The sequence below is a fragment of the Scleropages formosus genome, chromosome 17, assembly GCF_900964775.1.
Source record: "Scleropages formosus chromosome 17, fSclFor1.1, whole genome shotgun sequence".
NCBI classification, from domain to species: domain Eukaryota; kingdom Metazoa; phylum Chordata; class Actinopteri; order Osteoglossiformes; family Osteoglossidae; genus Scleropages; species Scleropages formosus.
The window spans coordinates 10,334,907-10,350,729 of record NC_041822.1 but is presented as its reverse complement, the minus strand read 5'-3'; the positions used below and the strand labels follow the sequence as shown (position 1 = coordinate 10,350,729).

The 15,823-nt window shown below is 43.5% G+C and overlaps 1 protein-coding gene across 2 annotated transcripts; it reads right to left on the bottom strand.

The window, feature by feature from the left end:
• Nucleotides 1–656: 656 nt before the first annotated feature.
• Nucleotides 657–2,369, bottom strand: tmem250 (transmembrane protein 250). 2 transcript variants are annotated; one of them, XM_018759048.2, is made up of 2 exons: nt 1,992–2,369; nt 657–1,412 (listed from the first exon to the last, which is right to left on the bottom strand). In XM_018759048.2, the coding sequence occupies exon 2, from the start codon at nt 1,217–1,219 to the stop codon at nt 800–802; it is 420 nt and encodes a 139-aa protein (XP_018614564.1). In that variant the 5' UTR covers nt 1,220–1,412; nt 1,992–2,369; the 3' UTR covers nt 657–799. The 2 variants fall into 2 exon arrangements, with proteins under 2 accessions (XP_018614564.1, XP_018614565.1); XM_018759049.2 differs by having other exon boundaries at nt 2,054–2,369.
• Between the last annotated feature and the right edge of the window lie 13,454 nt (nt 2,370–15,823).

Genomic DNA, 15,823 nt, shown 5'->3' with positions numbered 1-15,823 from the left:
GATGAATCAGAAATACCAATTTTAAACATTTCTATTTAATCATAGAACATGGTGACATGACATTTTGATACTTTTCAACTAATTTACTGGCAGTGATACAACTTGTGTAATATTGAAATTCCCTCTCTCCCACTGTGTCTGTACAGTCATGTAACTGTCAGCATAACTGGCCAGTCTCATATTAAGCAGGAAACCAGGAAGCCTGAGATACCTCAATCCTAAAACAATGGGGCTTAGTATGTATAATTCTGGCTCAGTGACAACCTCTAGACCAGATGTACTCCCATGATGCAAAAGCAGATGGTAAATGCCTTGGGTTTGTTTTGTACTATTGGAAACACTGTGTCCCTTTGTCAGAACGGCAGGCGTCTTCGGCTGGACTCGGAAAACAGGAGCGAGAGGAACGGGATAACTGATCATGTTTTGAATGATAGCTTGAAGCAAATATTAGAGCAGTAACGAGAAACACTCAATTTATGAGTGAGCGATAAAATCAGAATCACAATCTACCACATTCAGTCAGGTAAGAGTTTACACCATTTCAGTCCATAGTCTACCACTGTGTGGAGTCTGTTGTGAATGAGTCTTCAGTCATTCTAGACGGGAGCCTTAAAATCTCAGCTGTCACCGGCAACAACCACATACAGTATATTAAAGTCCTGCTCTTGCTTCAAAATTGGATGGACAAAGAAAGCCAGTGCTGAGAACACGGACGGAACAGCTAAGGATTCAAAAATGCGGGTGGTTTGCGGAGCATCTCTCTTTCTCTCTCTCTCTCTCTCTCTCTCTCTCCCGTGTTCTACATGTCCACGAAGACCATGAAGCACCAGCCGAGCCCCCCAACTAGAAACATGGTGACATGTATGCTGTAGATGAAGAGCTCATTGAGGAGACTGAAGTCCAGGCGTCGGTGGCCCAGCAGCAGGAGTATGACAGACAGCTTGTACTGGAAGCGCAGGAAGACCCTCACACTGATGTACTGTAAGCAGAAGAGGGCGGACAGGGCCACCCACAGGAGCGAGGTGAAAAGGCTGCACCCGAAATACAGCAGGAAGCGGATGAAGCCGTACATCCAGCGCGACTTCAGGTACAGGTCAAAGTTGTTGTATTTGGTGCGCACGAGCTGGGCCGCGCGCACGGGCCCGCAGGCCGAGTGCATGCAGGTGGTGTGGGGGCCATGGAAGGAACGCACCCTTCGGGGAATGGGGATCACAGGCATTGGCAGGCGAAGCGAGCCCCAGTCCGCGGGGAGTCCCAGCTGCAGTCCCCGTCCTCCGCTCTAGGAGCGCAGTCCAGCATCATCCGCTGACTCACGGCAACCCGGGAAGTCGCGATGTCGTCCGCGAGCCGATGCCACTCAGCGCATCAGCTCTGCCTCCTTCCTGTACCGCACCTCCACGGCGACGGGCAGCCTGCAAAGAAGAGCATCACGAGCCGAGGGTTTTGTTTTCAGGCGGCCGCAATCGCGTCTCACACACAGAGAGAACGGCACACAGGTACACACTTCATTTCAACTGTGTAGGTGCCATTTAAAAAAAAAAAAAAAAATGGAGGGAAAAGTACTGCGTTAATCACACAGAGGTCCAAGGACGATGCCAAGAAAGCTGTGTAACACACACACACCCACCCACCCACAGACAAGCTTCCTTCGCAGGTTTTCATGTGACACACACAGTAAGTCAGTGGATAAACAGACTGTTAGCTAACTGCCAGGGCCAGGGGTGATACTAGGCACGATTTTACCCGGCGAAACAGGGTATTTGGATTGTAATTTAATTAATATCACCCAGTACACGAGTGACGAGACACACAGACACGACAGCACTGTAACTTAAGAAACATTCACAAATTCACAACGTCACACCAGGCTCTCAATCAAAATGAACAACTCGATATCACCCCCCTAAGTTGTGACATGACTGGAATCTGCCTTCATTGTAAGAAATAAGAAACACACTGAGGAAAGATGTGACAAAAACTCTGTACTGTACCGCCGCATGTTGAACAGGAATAAAATAAAAATGGTCTGAGAATGTGGCTAGCTTGTCCTTACTGCGTTTCAAGTCCGTAGCGCTGCTGTCATGCCACTAAAAAACAAACAGCGGACAAAAAAAATGTCTATTTAAGTTACTGCTAGCTGCGGTGGCTAACTAGCCGGCTAGCCGAGGTACACGGGCTAGCTAAGCTACACACCGCCGCCATGCACGGCAACGGCCATGACGACTTAGTTCAAATGAAACACGGCAGTTTGAGAGAAGCGCTCAGCAAGCTGCACGACTAAAGGAATCCCGACTATTAAATTCTGAACGACTCCAGCTAACGTCGTTCCAGGTTTTCTTTCTCTGTTCCTACATTAAAATTTCCCGTTTTTTTTCTCTCTTTTTTTTTTTTTTTTTAAAAAAAAAATGTGTACCGCGTCAGTTTACGGCACGTCGTACCGTACCATATCCCTGCCTGCTGTCGTTGCCGTGGCAACCGCTCAGATTTAAAGGGACATCGCACTCTCAAAAATACGTGTGTTCTGTCAAAAAGGCATGACAGAAACTTATTATTTTTGTTGTAATCTGCGTAACTGGTATTGGGAGTATACAACTGTCTTCCAGATTCATGGAAGCTAGCACTCTCTTTTCAATTCTATGCTGGTTTTATATATTTGAACATAACTTTATCTAGTCTTCAAGTTTAGAAATACAATAATCTGATGTGACAAATACCAGATTTTACTTTGTCATTGTTTATTTAACAAAAAATGCAGAAGCCATTTGTTATCAAATCAGTTGCCCCTTATGGATAACTTATGAGTGAAGAAGGTCATTAGAACTCACTACTGTTAATCAAGTGTACAGCAGTAGTCATGAGGTGCTACCACCTATACAGGAGACAGAAATGTCCACAGTCTGGCAAATGCAATATGCTGAATACCATTTCCAGTCTTGCCATTAGTGAAATCCCAACACTTTCAGCCTAACATCAGGCTACAAAATACTCAGAGAGTCTTGGGATCTACAGATCTCTGTCAACAAGATAAGTGTTACAATTTATGACATCACTGTTAGGAAAGGACTGAATGAGTGTGGCTCTGAAAGATGGCCAGGAGAAAAAAGAATCTTATATTTATTTATTTAGCAGACACTTTTCTCCAAAGCAACTTCCAATGAACTCTATGTAGTGTTATGAGCCCACACACCTTATTCACCGTGGTGACTTACACTGCTAGGTACACTACTTATACTGAGTCACTCCTCCATACATCAGTGGAACAGTCTCTCTGTGTCTCTCACACACTATGGGGGAACCTGAACAGCACGTCTTTGATCTGTGGGAGGAAACCCATGCAGACACGGGGAAAACATGCAAACTCCACACAGACTGAGGGGGATCAAACCCATGTCCTCTTGCGTCACCCAGGCACTCTGAGATGGCAGTGCTGCTCGCTGTGCCACCCATATCTTGGAGCCCTGCTTAGGTTTTCAAAATGGCACACAAATGAAGCGGGGGGTGATGGTGCGGCAGGTTTGGCCAGGTCCCGCTCTCTGGCAGCTCTGGGATTCGAGCCCTGCTTGGAGTGCCTTGCGATAGACTGGTGTGCCGTCCTGGGTGTGTCCCCCCACTTCCTCCATCCTTGCACCCTGTGTTGCCGGGTTAGGCTCTGGTTCGCCGCAACCCCGCTTCGGACTGCGTGCGTGCGTGTGTGTGTGTGTGTGTGTGTGTGTGTGTGTGTGTGTGTGTGTGTGTGTGTGTGTGTGTGAGAGAGAGTGATCTGCTATCTGTCGCAATTCCTGTTCCTGATAATACAGCAGTACTTACATCTACAAGGACGATCACAAAAATGAAGCCATAGCTGTGACCTTTGCTATACTTTTGAAAAATATTTATAATGGTCATGGTTTGCAGTGTTACTTAGACTTTAAAAAAATAAATTTGAATAAATAAGAAATAAATTAATAGAAATATAAAATTAATTTACTGCTGCTGCAAAACTCACACTTGTAGAGAAAGTGAACATATGATTATACATCAGCTCAGCTTAAATGGATATTATTTTAACCAAAATTTCAGGACAGAAGATATGATACTGGATTTATCAGCATATTTCTGTAATTTTCTTAAACCATTATATGAACAAGGTTTCAGACACTGGATGCTGATGGGTTATTTTGCATAGAAGTGGTTGAATTGTGTACAGAGGTCAAGATTCTTAACAGTTTGACGTACAGAAATTATATGTCAAAAATGACATTCCTTAATATACTCTTTTCATCTGATTATTCATTTCTGCACCACTGTGTTCAGGGAAGAGAGCACTAATCAGGCAGTGAGTCTCACTAACTGCTACACATTGATTTATCTGACTTGTCAGGCCCTGGGGGAGGCCAGTTGTCAGCAGTGACCCATCGAGACTCAGATTTGTTTCTGGTGTCAAACTGCACCGAGAGAGATTAGAACTGTTATAGTGGCAGGAATAGGACGTACACACATCAGCTGAGTAGGAGTCGTTCTGGACAAGCGTGTCAGGTGTGCATCTAAGCAGAAAACTTGAGAGAAAGTAAAATTAGAAGAGGACACAGACTGCCATAAGCACAGACAGCAGATTTGAGAAGAACGGAGAGGAGCGATGTCACGTGACAATTCTTCAGTGTTGGTGATAAATGGAAAAGTGTGAAGGCTCTGTGTGGACTCCCTGAAGACATCTGAACACGTCACTGCGGTCTCCAGCAGCGGCAGCAGTTTGCTGTCAGGAGGGTGGACATTTCCACAATTTTTATTGCACTGCTCATGCCATGACAGAACATCGATGCTCATGATTTTCATTAGCAGAAATACAATATCTAAGATAATCAAGTTCTTAGCGATGTGGTTTTCAGACCTTACAAGACAGCCAGAACCACGACGACAAATCCAGCGCAACAGTGAAGCGGCAAAAATCTGCCTGTCAAACTGCAAAAAATGTCTATTCTGACATTGCACAAACCTTGTAGGGAGACACCCACAAGCTGCGATGATGAGGAGACATTTGTTATTGCACCAGTGCCTGCAAACTTCCTCTCTGCCCTCCTCTCACACTCTTAACTTTTGCAGCTGATCGGACAACCTTCTCCAAGCAAATTTATGAGGTGGGCTGAAAGATTACATCCAGCCTATTTGTCAGTTGGCCAAATGGCATCGAGAGGACAGCGTTCTGGCAGATAAATCATAAACAGAGGCGTCCTTAAATAGAGTTTATTACAGTCGTTAATGGTGCACCAACTCCCTTTGCAAAGGATTTAAAGGTATATTATGCAAAATCAGAAAAACAAACCTTATAATACTTAATCAAACAGGCATAAAGCTGTCATGGAGCTAAATAAATTCTCCCATTTAACTTACTTCAAGATTGTGATTGCTTTTACTAATTTAATCAACAGCGTAATAATCCGGTACCAGGTTGTGATAGATGGCCGAGCTCGGCATACAGATAGAGGGAAGGGGAAGAGGAAGACAACACATCGAGGAGCTCTGACGATGATTAAAATGGGGGAGGAAAGCAGTAACACACCTCTTTAGCTGTAAGTTAAGCACTCATGGCACACACCTCCTCCCCTATGTCCTCCAAGTAACCCCCAGTTGCCTCGTTGCCGCGCACATCCTTAGATAACAGTCACTTTCCATCGGGGGGTTTTTTCCTACCAGGGTGGTATTCTCCTAGAGATGTTTTTCAAGAGCATAAATCTGCTCTGTGTTTTCTTTTCCAGTCAGTAACATTCTAACAGTGACTTCCCGAAGAATTCACTGTTCCCCCTGCAGCTACGCATGATCGGGAAGAACTTAATTGTTACCACTCGAATAGACTGAATATATCAAATAGTTACAGGTAACTGAGGTTAGTCCTTTCTGTAGATGTCTACAGAAGCTCAGAACATCAAGTTAGTAAATATGACTAGCTGTTCTGTGGGGATCGTGTGAATATTTTATACAGACATTGCACAAAAAAGTAAGAACCTCTTTACAAAGGTTTGGGTCTTCATTTTTATTAACTTTGCTTTTGCTTTGTGTGCATATTTTTTGGGTCAGGGGATTGAAAACCTGCTTATTCCCACAGAAAACAAGTAGGAGAGAAAAGATATTTCAAAGGAAACGTTAAAAACGAGCCCGGCTGCTCCACCACGCTACCTGATACGTTTCCTCATTCTCACCTGAACATTTATTGGCCACTTCATCCTCACTAAGTTGAAGGTTGACGCTTCTAACAAGCTATAACAACCTGTGCTGTGTTTATCTAAAAAGTAGTCTCCTGAATGAGTGCAGAAATATGAGTTTATAAGGCTTAGAAAATGCATCCATGTGTAAATATACCGAGCACTGCAGCAGGGCCGCCTTTCACCGGGGTCCTGTGCCAAAAATAAGTCTCATTGAAGCTGACTTTTAACTCAGTGTGAATTGAAAACATAGCTTCCACATTGTTTTAAAGGAAAACCGAACAATGCTTCAAACTGTTGTAAAAGGGTCTCTAAAATCAAACTCCAACGAGAAATGTTAAAGGTTTTAAAAGTCCATCCATCCATCCGTCCATCCATCCATCCATCCATCCATCCATCCATCCATTTTCTTGACCGCTTGCCCTTCTAGGGTTGCAGTGGCAATAGGGAGAGCAGAGAAGCCCAGACGTCCCTGTCCCTCGTAACTTCCTCCAGCTCAGCCCGGGGGATCCCCAGCCACTCCCAGGCCAACTGGGAGATATAATCTCTTCAGTGGGTCCTGGGCCGACCTTGGGGTCTCGACCCAGTCCCTTCCTGGATCAGGGCCTTGTCATGGTGGAAGGGCTTGTGTGATCTAGGGTTATCCAGAGCTATATTATCAGGAGCAGTATGCTCCTGGTAGGGTCTCCCATGGTGAACAGGTCTGGAGTGAAGAGCCAGACTAACAAAATCCAAAAATCCTCATGAAAAAAGTAAACAATAGAATGTTTACCCTGTCCAGAATAAGGGTCACCAGGACCTACCCCTGGAGCCAGGCCTTGGGGTAGTGTTCTTAGGCGAGCGCTGGTGGCCGGGGAGCCCACGTAACCCGGCCGGGCTCAGCCCAAAAAGGCAACATGGGGGGTCATGTGGGCCCACCACCCGCAAGGTCCAGCATGGGGTTGAATGCAATGCCTTTCAGGGAGCAGAAGGGGAGGTTGTGGTGCGTGGCGTCAATGACCCTTGCAGCAGAAACTGGTTTTTAAAATTAGAACTTTTAACTCAGTTTCAATTCAGATTCACTCTTTCTGTCTTGCTACGTAAGTACATAAGCAGCAAGTACATGAAAAACAAGCATATTGTTAACTGCTAACTGATCACACTTCGAATGAACCAACAGCAAAAATAATTTGTATCAAACGCTGGTCTTAATATTTTCAAAATGATATGCTCTGAGATAAATTTATGCCCCGAGATTTATCTTAAAAACCTTGAATATTTAGCTCCACATCACAGTGCCTAGAATGGTGATGTGATTCCTGTCGGAAGTTCATATTTTTCACTCTGATTTTTCCTGGTCACTGATCATACAAGTAATAATGTTTGCTGGATTAAGATGTAGATGTCCAGTCTAGTAGCTTCAGCAATGTGGCTGCAATACAGCGGTTTTGCTCTAGAACATATACGTAACTCTACCACTAGAGGACAATATCTACCTAAACTTCCATCTCCCCTTCCTGCCTAATCATGTGAGAGCGATAAATAGAAATATTCACTAAAATCTTTCAGGCTATCAGTTTTTTGTTGTTTTAGAACGCGAACCTCGACTCACTGTTCGAATCTCGGAAGGCAAGATGTGCAACTAAAGAAAATGCATTTATGATTCAACAATTTAATTTCAAATTAAAGAAATGTCAGGCTGTGCTGTTTAGGGGCCCGTTGTGTACAGACCATATGTGTTCAAGTGAGTTGTGTCAAAAAGACAGTGTATCTAGAAATGTGTGTATGAGAGAATGGGGCTCGGCGTACAGAGAGATGCGCTTTCTAATCACTCAGTTCCTAAAACGGTAAGCAGTTCTCATCTGTAAAAGCACATCAGCAGAGTGTTAATGCTGGGATTTTTTTCAACAAAACTGCTTATGTTTGTTTTGTGAAATAGCTGCCATTCAGCCACCGTACACTGTAGGGAACAGGGCTTGAAGATGACTGCTGGAAAGACTTTTATTATTGTCTTCACGGTTAATTCATTGCCAGTGAAGCCCTCCCAGCTCCGTACCCTATCTTTAGACAAAACACATTAACTAATGCATAGTGTGATGCGCTCAAAATTACTTGAGGTGAAATTAGGCCCGACATTCATGAATTTGTAGTAATGAAATAGCCGAGAAATTAAACAGATTTTATTTGTCTGTTCAATCCTTCGAAGTGATGAAATACACAAAAATTAAAGTGTTAAAGGGTATCATTTTGACTAGCTACTGCTACTATATTAAGATAATCTTTTTTTAACTGTAGGTATGTCTAAACATAGCATGTAGTCTCCCTGGTCCATCCGTAATGAAATTAGTTACTTTAATTTTGTCTGTGCGAGAAGCAAATCAAAGTGAGTATTGTGCATTTTCTGGTTATTCTCACTCATCAAAATGGTCACTGATGGACAGTGATATAAAATCACTGAATCTGGCTTGAGAGGTGTATTGACCAGGGTTTGAAAATGAATCACTGAGCTTATCAATATAGTATACTGTATGTAAAATCATGTCCTCCCACATGTATGAAAATGAAAGCATCCACTGAAGCTTTGTAATGGGTCCCTTTAGTGGAATTTCTAAATGAAAACCAGAATGCGTTTTAACAGCTACGGTTGAACTAATGTCAACATGCTAAGAGTGCAAAGTCTGCAAAATGGTCTTAAGAAACTGAACCGAACACAGAGGAACAGAATGATCCATTAACCCCACACTGGGTGGCAAATATGGGAAATGCAAATTTAATCTATTATGCTACTTCAAGTCCCTGAAGCACATTCATATAAAAACTGTGTAATTAAGCAGCATCTAATCGTAGTGTAATAATGGTCTCTGATTCTCCCCAGAGATTCAGCGCTTAGTCAAGTGCCCAATATGAGTGCATATAGGGGGGCATGGTGGCACAACAACTAGCGTGAGAGGATATGAGTTCTATCCCCTCTGAGTCTGCGTGAAGTTTCCATGTTCTCCCCGTGTCTGCATGGGCTTCCTCCAAGTGCTCTGATTTTCTCCAACAGTTCAAAGATATGCTGTTCAGGTCCCCCATAGTGTGTGAGTGACAGAGAGTGTGTGTTCCTCTGATGTATGGATGAGTGACCCATTGTAAGTAATGTATCTAGCAGTGTAAGTCACCACAGTGAATAAGGTGTGTGGGCTGATAACACTACATCGAGTCCATTGGAAGTCGCTTTGGAGAAAAGCGTCTGCTAAATAAATAAATGCAAATGCATACAGTAAGGGGGTGTGGTGGTGCAGTGGGTTTGACTGGGTCCTGCTCTCCAGTGGGTGTGGGGTTCAAGTCCTGCTTGGAGTGCCTTGCGACGGACTGGCGTCCCATCCTGGGTGTGTCCCCTCTCCCCTCCAGCCTTACACTCTGGGCTGCCGGGTTAGGCTCCGGTTTCCCGTGACCCTGCCTGGGACAAGCGGTTTCAGATGATGATGATGATGAAATGTGTACAATATAGGACTGTTACTGATCCTGATTCTGAAAGTAGTTGCTGGCTGGACTCTTGCAGTGAACTTCTTTGACCTTGCACTGGGTATCACATAAGGAAATGGAAAAGCTTTTGTGACAGTTCCTTAAATGACCCAAAGCACAAAACATCATAATTTCTGCATTAGTGTATTACCACGGGGGGTGCGGTGGCACAGTGGGTTTGGCCGGGTTCAGCCGGGTCCTGCTCTCCGGTGGGGCTGGGGTTCAAGTCCTACTTGGGGTGCCTTGCAATGGATTGGCGTCCCATCCTGGGTGTGTACCCTCCCCCTCCAGCCTTGTGCCCTGCGTTGCCAGCTTAGGCTCTGGCTTGCCGCAACCTCGCTTAGGACAAGCGGTTTCAGACAGTGTGTGTGTGTGTGTGTGTGTGTGATAGGTCTAAAATAAATCAGTAAGAATTTGCTGTCTTCTATTTTCACAGGTACTGAAAAATAAATATTTTTTAGATCAAATGCACCGGTAGCAGGCATTCAGATTTATTTTGGTTTATCAAAAGTGAAAAATGGAGAATTCTCCACTAGCATATACAGTACAGTTTCAGGTGATTTGAATCATGCGACACATATAGCCAATATCCTGATAAATATTTGGAAATAAAGGCTTCAACTAGAATGAAATGCAATAAACCCTGAAGCCTGTAAGTACTGGAGGATGGCCACCCCTTACTTATAAGCATTACGTCACACACTTTCTCTTTTCTATTATTAGATTTTTTTTGACCTGAGAAATGAGGCATTTGAGTTGCATTGTACAGTTCAAAGCTTAGGTCAAAATGTTCCCCATTATTATATGGTGATGGGTAGCGGAAGCCATTATGCTTTACTGCCTTTTAAAGTACTGAGGAAGGAGAAAGGTCACCACTGATGAGTTGTTTTGCACAACAGGAAGCACTACAACTAGCAGTCAAAGTTACACCTACCCTCATGGGCTTGGTTAGAGTTCTGTGGTATTGGTATAGACTTGAACGTACCATTACCCTGATTGGCCTTGGAGGTCAACAGGGGTCAAATAATAATATGGATTCCTCCATCCATTTGGAACAAGGCGGCACCACATGGTCTTTACCCCTCCGCCTCTACTTTGCAAGAGTTATATTGTAGCTAAAGCCCTGCTGCATTAAAAGAAATCAATCAGTCTTCTTATTTATTTATTTTAAGTCGTGATTTACAGACTTAAGGATCCATCTTCTTGACCAGTTCAGAATAATATTTCTTGTGCTGTGGGATTTATGTCTTAATTATGTCTTTTATACGGAGTGTTTCAGTAGTAACACAGTTTGCTCTCTTTGTGTCTCTTTACTAGAAGCAGCATATAAATCATGTAATGAAGAACCAAATTTGTATACAAATAAGGCAATAAAATGGCCCTCAAAAGTTCAGTTTTTCAGTTTCCAACCCACAAAAAGAATTCCACATTAATATTATGGGAATATTTTTTTCATCACAGACATTAAAGAAGAAGCATGACTACCAAATGTCCAAGTCATTCACCTAGGGTATGTTGCCAGCTTGTTCCCTGAGTTGATTTACAAAAAGGAAAAGCTGCCATACTAGGAGAATGACTCTTTGTGTGATGCACAAGCTTTGAATGGCAGTGACCTAATCCCAATGTGTCATCCTGGTTGGAGTCACCATGGCTTGTCACTCTTGCCAATGGAAGTAGCTCATGGGTAGGGCTCTCATCTGCTTTCCTTTTAAGCACCTAAAGCTCTAAGCATCTGATTGATTACCCCGACAACCGTATTTCTAAGCCCACTGACAGGAGATTACGACCTGTAATTTGTGTTTATGGGATTCCCGAAGTTTGCTTAACTACAGGCCTCTTATTAAAAGCTTGGACAGGGAGCAGGCAGTGAGGTCATTGATTTTTCTTTCTTTTTTATTTTGGTTGTGAACAAATCATACAAGTTTCCGAACTGTGCGGGGATCTTTAAAATACTGCTCTGAGCTTCAGTGGGTAGCACTAACAAGATGAGGCTTTTAAGATGCACCAGTCTTTGCACTGCTTTATACTGGCAAATAGCAACCCTTCGTTATTGTTAGAAGTGCTGTCATGAACTGAAAAAGATCTCTTACACAAACAACTGAATAAACAATGTAACACACTTCTATAGCTTGACAGAATGTTCATTTCGCAGTCTGTCGCCCATCCATTGTCAACAGCCTATGTTTGCATAAGTGCTATATTATTTTTTTCTGGACTTGAGTCATCCATGGGACCAGGTAAATGGGAATGAAAGTCAATAAGAAAGTAAAACTTGAATTCAGGAGAATGGCTGCTGGCCTCCACAATCCTACTTCTTCTCTAACAGATCTCAAATCCAAGGTCTTGGATCCAAAGTAAGGCAATTTCAAACTCAATTTCTCTGGTTATTCCCAGATTCCAACAATACCAAGTTTTATGGTAACTCTGCAACCAACTGAACCCATCTAATTAGATGTTTATTTCCGCTTACTGACTGGCCCTGGTTTAAATGGTAAAGGACTACAATCTATTGTTAAAAAGTTCTATTCACAGAGAACTGAAGTATGAAAGGACTGAGAAAACATGTTTGCTGTTGCTGGAATCCTTCCGGTGATGGACTGTAGTACCACTTTGTGACAAAGAAACACCCACTTTCACCACATTTCCTAAAGGAAGGAAATGTTGCCAATTTATTTTTGCCACCTTAATGATGTTAAAATAAAACATCCCATCTAATCCTCCTCTCCCCCTTCTTCTCTGTTTCTTCTTACTTTTTCTCCCTTGATGTCCCGCTTCCTATGTCTATGTGTAGCTGTCCTGTCGGACATCCTCTGTCCCATGGGTTGTTATGTTGGCCCTCCCCACACACCCTCCCTTCATGCCCCTGCCTGATGAATGACCAGCTTATTGATCGCCATGGGTGATGGATGGTGAGCTCGTGATGAGCGATGGGGTGCTGGGGAAGGTGCCAATAAGGAGGGCCATGCACAGTGCTGCCCTAAACGGAAGTTAAATAAGAAGAGACTGGCTCTTAGAGTGCACTACCCGCCCCTCTCCACCCCCACCCTCCCAGTTTCACAGCCTGGTTAGAGTGGGAGACCTGTCAAGGTAGGATGTAGCAATTGGGAGGAGGAGGAGAGTGGGGTCACATGAAAGATGATGGATGACACGGTGGGAGGGAGAGACTGCCTTGGTGTTCCAAATTGATATCCCAGAAAATTCTTTTGTCTGCTGTGAAAAATGGCACCGTGGCTCTCTGTGCGCTTCCTCCGGCCTCTTCTGCCACCTGCCTTATTTCTGACCTGCGCAAGGCAATCCACTGCCTACTCCTACCCTGCTTACGTGGCCATCACATGGATCATTTTGGCAGTAACCTACGTCCTAGGATCCAGTTCATGGTTTTTTTTATCCCAATGCTTGTAGAAATCCAGAAATACTATTGCCTCAATATTTCTTCTCTTAAGCTTTGACCACAACACACGTTTCATTTAAAGGAAAGCATGCATGGCATCAAGAGTGGGGCAACATGTGAGTACTGGGGATAGAAGCAATACTACCAAGGTCTCTTGCATCAATGCACGATACCAGCTGCATTTTCAAAAACTGGTCTCCTTCACAGTGCTGGTGAACAAATAGAAATAAAAACTTTAGGCGAAGTCAGAACATATTTCACCTGCTTTTAGAGCCATTGTGTTTTTTCCACTCTTCTGATAAGATGTGTGATTTCGGACATTTACATTAACTGACACGCTTTCCAGCAAAAGGACTGACAGCTCAGGGTGTACAAAGCTGTATTCAAGAACAGATGAAGAGCTTCGGGTTCAGATACTCGACTATTAAAGCACAGTTTGTGTGACACCACAGTTTTGCCAGGTCACATTATTCAAGCAGCTGCCTACAGAATTAAAATCCAAACAGCAAATATGTAGATGATCACAGCAAACGGCATTGAACAAATTTATGTAGCTGTCTGGAGAATGGGAGAAATGCAGTTCCAAGAAAGAAATTGGTGAATAAAGAGTCATTCTCCTGTTTCAAACCTCATAATCTAAAGACAAAACTGAACTGTCAGGACCGAAAGCACGGAAGGTAACAGCAGCTGTGAATAACACTGGTTAAAAAGTGAAATGGGGGCTACGTTGAGTCACTGTCCCTTTGGAACAAGACCAGAGAGAGTAAGATGTTTCATTTGAAGTGCTTTGCATACTTATATGGTTCTCTGTTATATAATTCAGGAAACTAAAAGTTGCACCAGTACCTCAAGCAAAGGCTTTAAACATCTCGTATTATGCAGACACAACGTAGGGCGGTTGCTCCTGAGAAGCCACAAATGTTTCATGATGGACTCAAGTACCTTTTCACTATAAAACTGTGTGCGTGAGGCATTGGAATAGTACCTATTACATCCAGGATCAGGGGAATTTAGAGATTCTCTCAGTTCTTCTCAAATGCTTAAGGGTAGAAACCATCTGTAGGGATGAAGGCCCAGATTAAGATGAGGGCCAGGCCCCGACGAACGGATTATGGTCTTAAAACAAACACGATTAGGAAACATTGAAGCTGCCGTGCTCTCCCTCTCGGTTTCTCACGTATAGGTCCAGGTACCCGCAACATCGAAAGCGCAGAGACAGCAGAACTTTGAGAAAACAGCCCACATTATAAAACCCTCTTATATTTATTATGCTCTCACACTGATTGAAATGATATGAGTAATATTAACAATTATCCTTAAGTTACTTGCTTACAGCTGTCACGCCCATGTCATCCCACCAAACAGATGCGCCTGCGGCGGATCAGGGAGAAGGGGCGTAAAAGGACTGCACCAGACTTCCCAGACCGCAGAACCTCTTTGAGCAAACCGCAACCGCCGCGCCTGCGGTCTCCTGCAATATCACATGCGTCCCTGTTTCCCGGCCCCCTTGTCCTCCCTCCTACATTTCCCTGGTTTCCTGACCTTTGGCTTCGTTTACTGGACCAGGGCTTCGCATTCTCCCCAGTTCGACGTTTGCTCCTCGGTGAACTCCCGCCTGTAATTCGACGACTTTTTTCGCCTGTCCCTTGTCTGTACCACTGTCGAATAAACGGTGCACCTGCAGTTGAGTCCGTCGCCTCTCTGCGAACGTGACAGTTGCTTTGAAATAAGTCAAAGTCAAAGTGAACTTCATTGTCATTCCACCTATAGGTGAGTTACACATAGAGGGGAACGAAATTTCCTTTCTCTTTGGACCCCTGTCCCATAAAGGACATACAGTGGAAGACAAGTGCACATACAGGACAGTAAAGTACACAGGCCAGAGTCTGGCAACAATATACATAATATACAATAAACACAGATAATATAAATAATGCTAAAAAGATTGACATATAATATAAGTAGCATACGGGGGTGCAGTGGCGCAGTGGGTTGGACTGCAGTCCTGCTCTCCGGTGGGTTTGGGGTTCAAGTCCTGCTTGGGGTGCCTTGTGACAGACTGGTGTCCTGTCCTGGGTGTGTCCCTTATGCCCTGTGTTACCGGGTTGGCTCTGGTTCCCCGTGATCCTGTATGGGACAAGTGTGTGTATAAGTAGTATATATGTATATACACTGTATGCTACTTATATCATATGTAAATGTGTACATATATCTGTATATATATATATAGTGTTTCACTATAGACAATGAAATACTAGAGGCAGTAGCATCACAGTATTCTTGAATACTGGAAGTAGTTTTGTTTTCTGGGGGTAGTGCCTCCAAGGAGTGGAGGATTCACTTATTTGCATAACATGTACTATTTTGTTTAAAGCGACATCTGCTTTGCACAAAGCAGCATGTGCTATGTTCAAGTGACTTGTGCAGTCTTTGTCTTTTGTATATGGAAAAAAAACAGCCAACTGTTTCAAGAGATGAGTGTGCGAATGATCTGGGGATTCATGCTGTGAAGGATTCTCAGAGCCCGAGGGAAGAAGCTGTTGCGCAGTCTGGAGGAGGTAGTACGGATACTTCGGTATCTTCAGCCGGACATGGTATTAATTAGATGTCAGATATGTATTATTTACCATCCACACTAATTAAGGAATAATAGTAAACATTTTGTCATGAAAAATTGTTTCCTTAACATTAAGTACTAGTTCATTGACTTCCTGATTGCCAGAACTCTGATATGAACAGTAATGTTTTGGAAAAGTTACAGTGAGCTCCT

Bases quoted from the DNA above. Each gene is read 5' to 3' on its own strand.
- tmem250 (XM_018759048.2), bottom strand. From the start codon at position 1,219: ATGCCTGTGATCCCCATTCCCCGAAGGGTGCGTTCCTTCCATGGCCCC.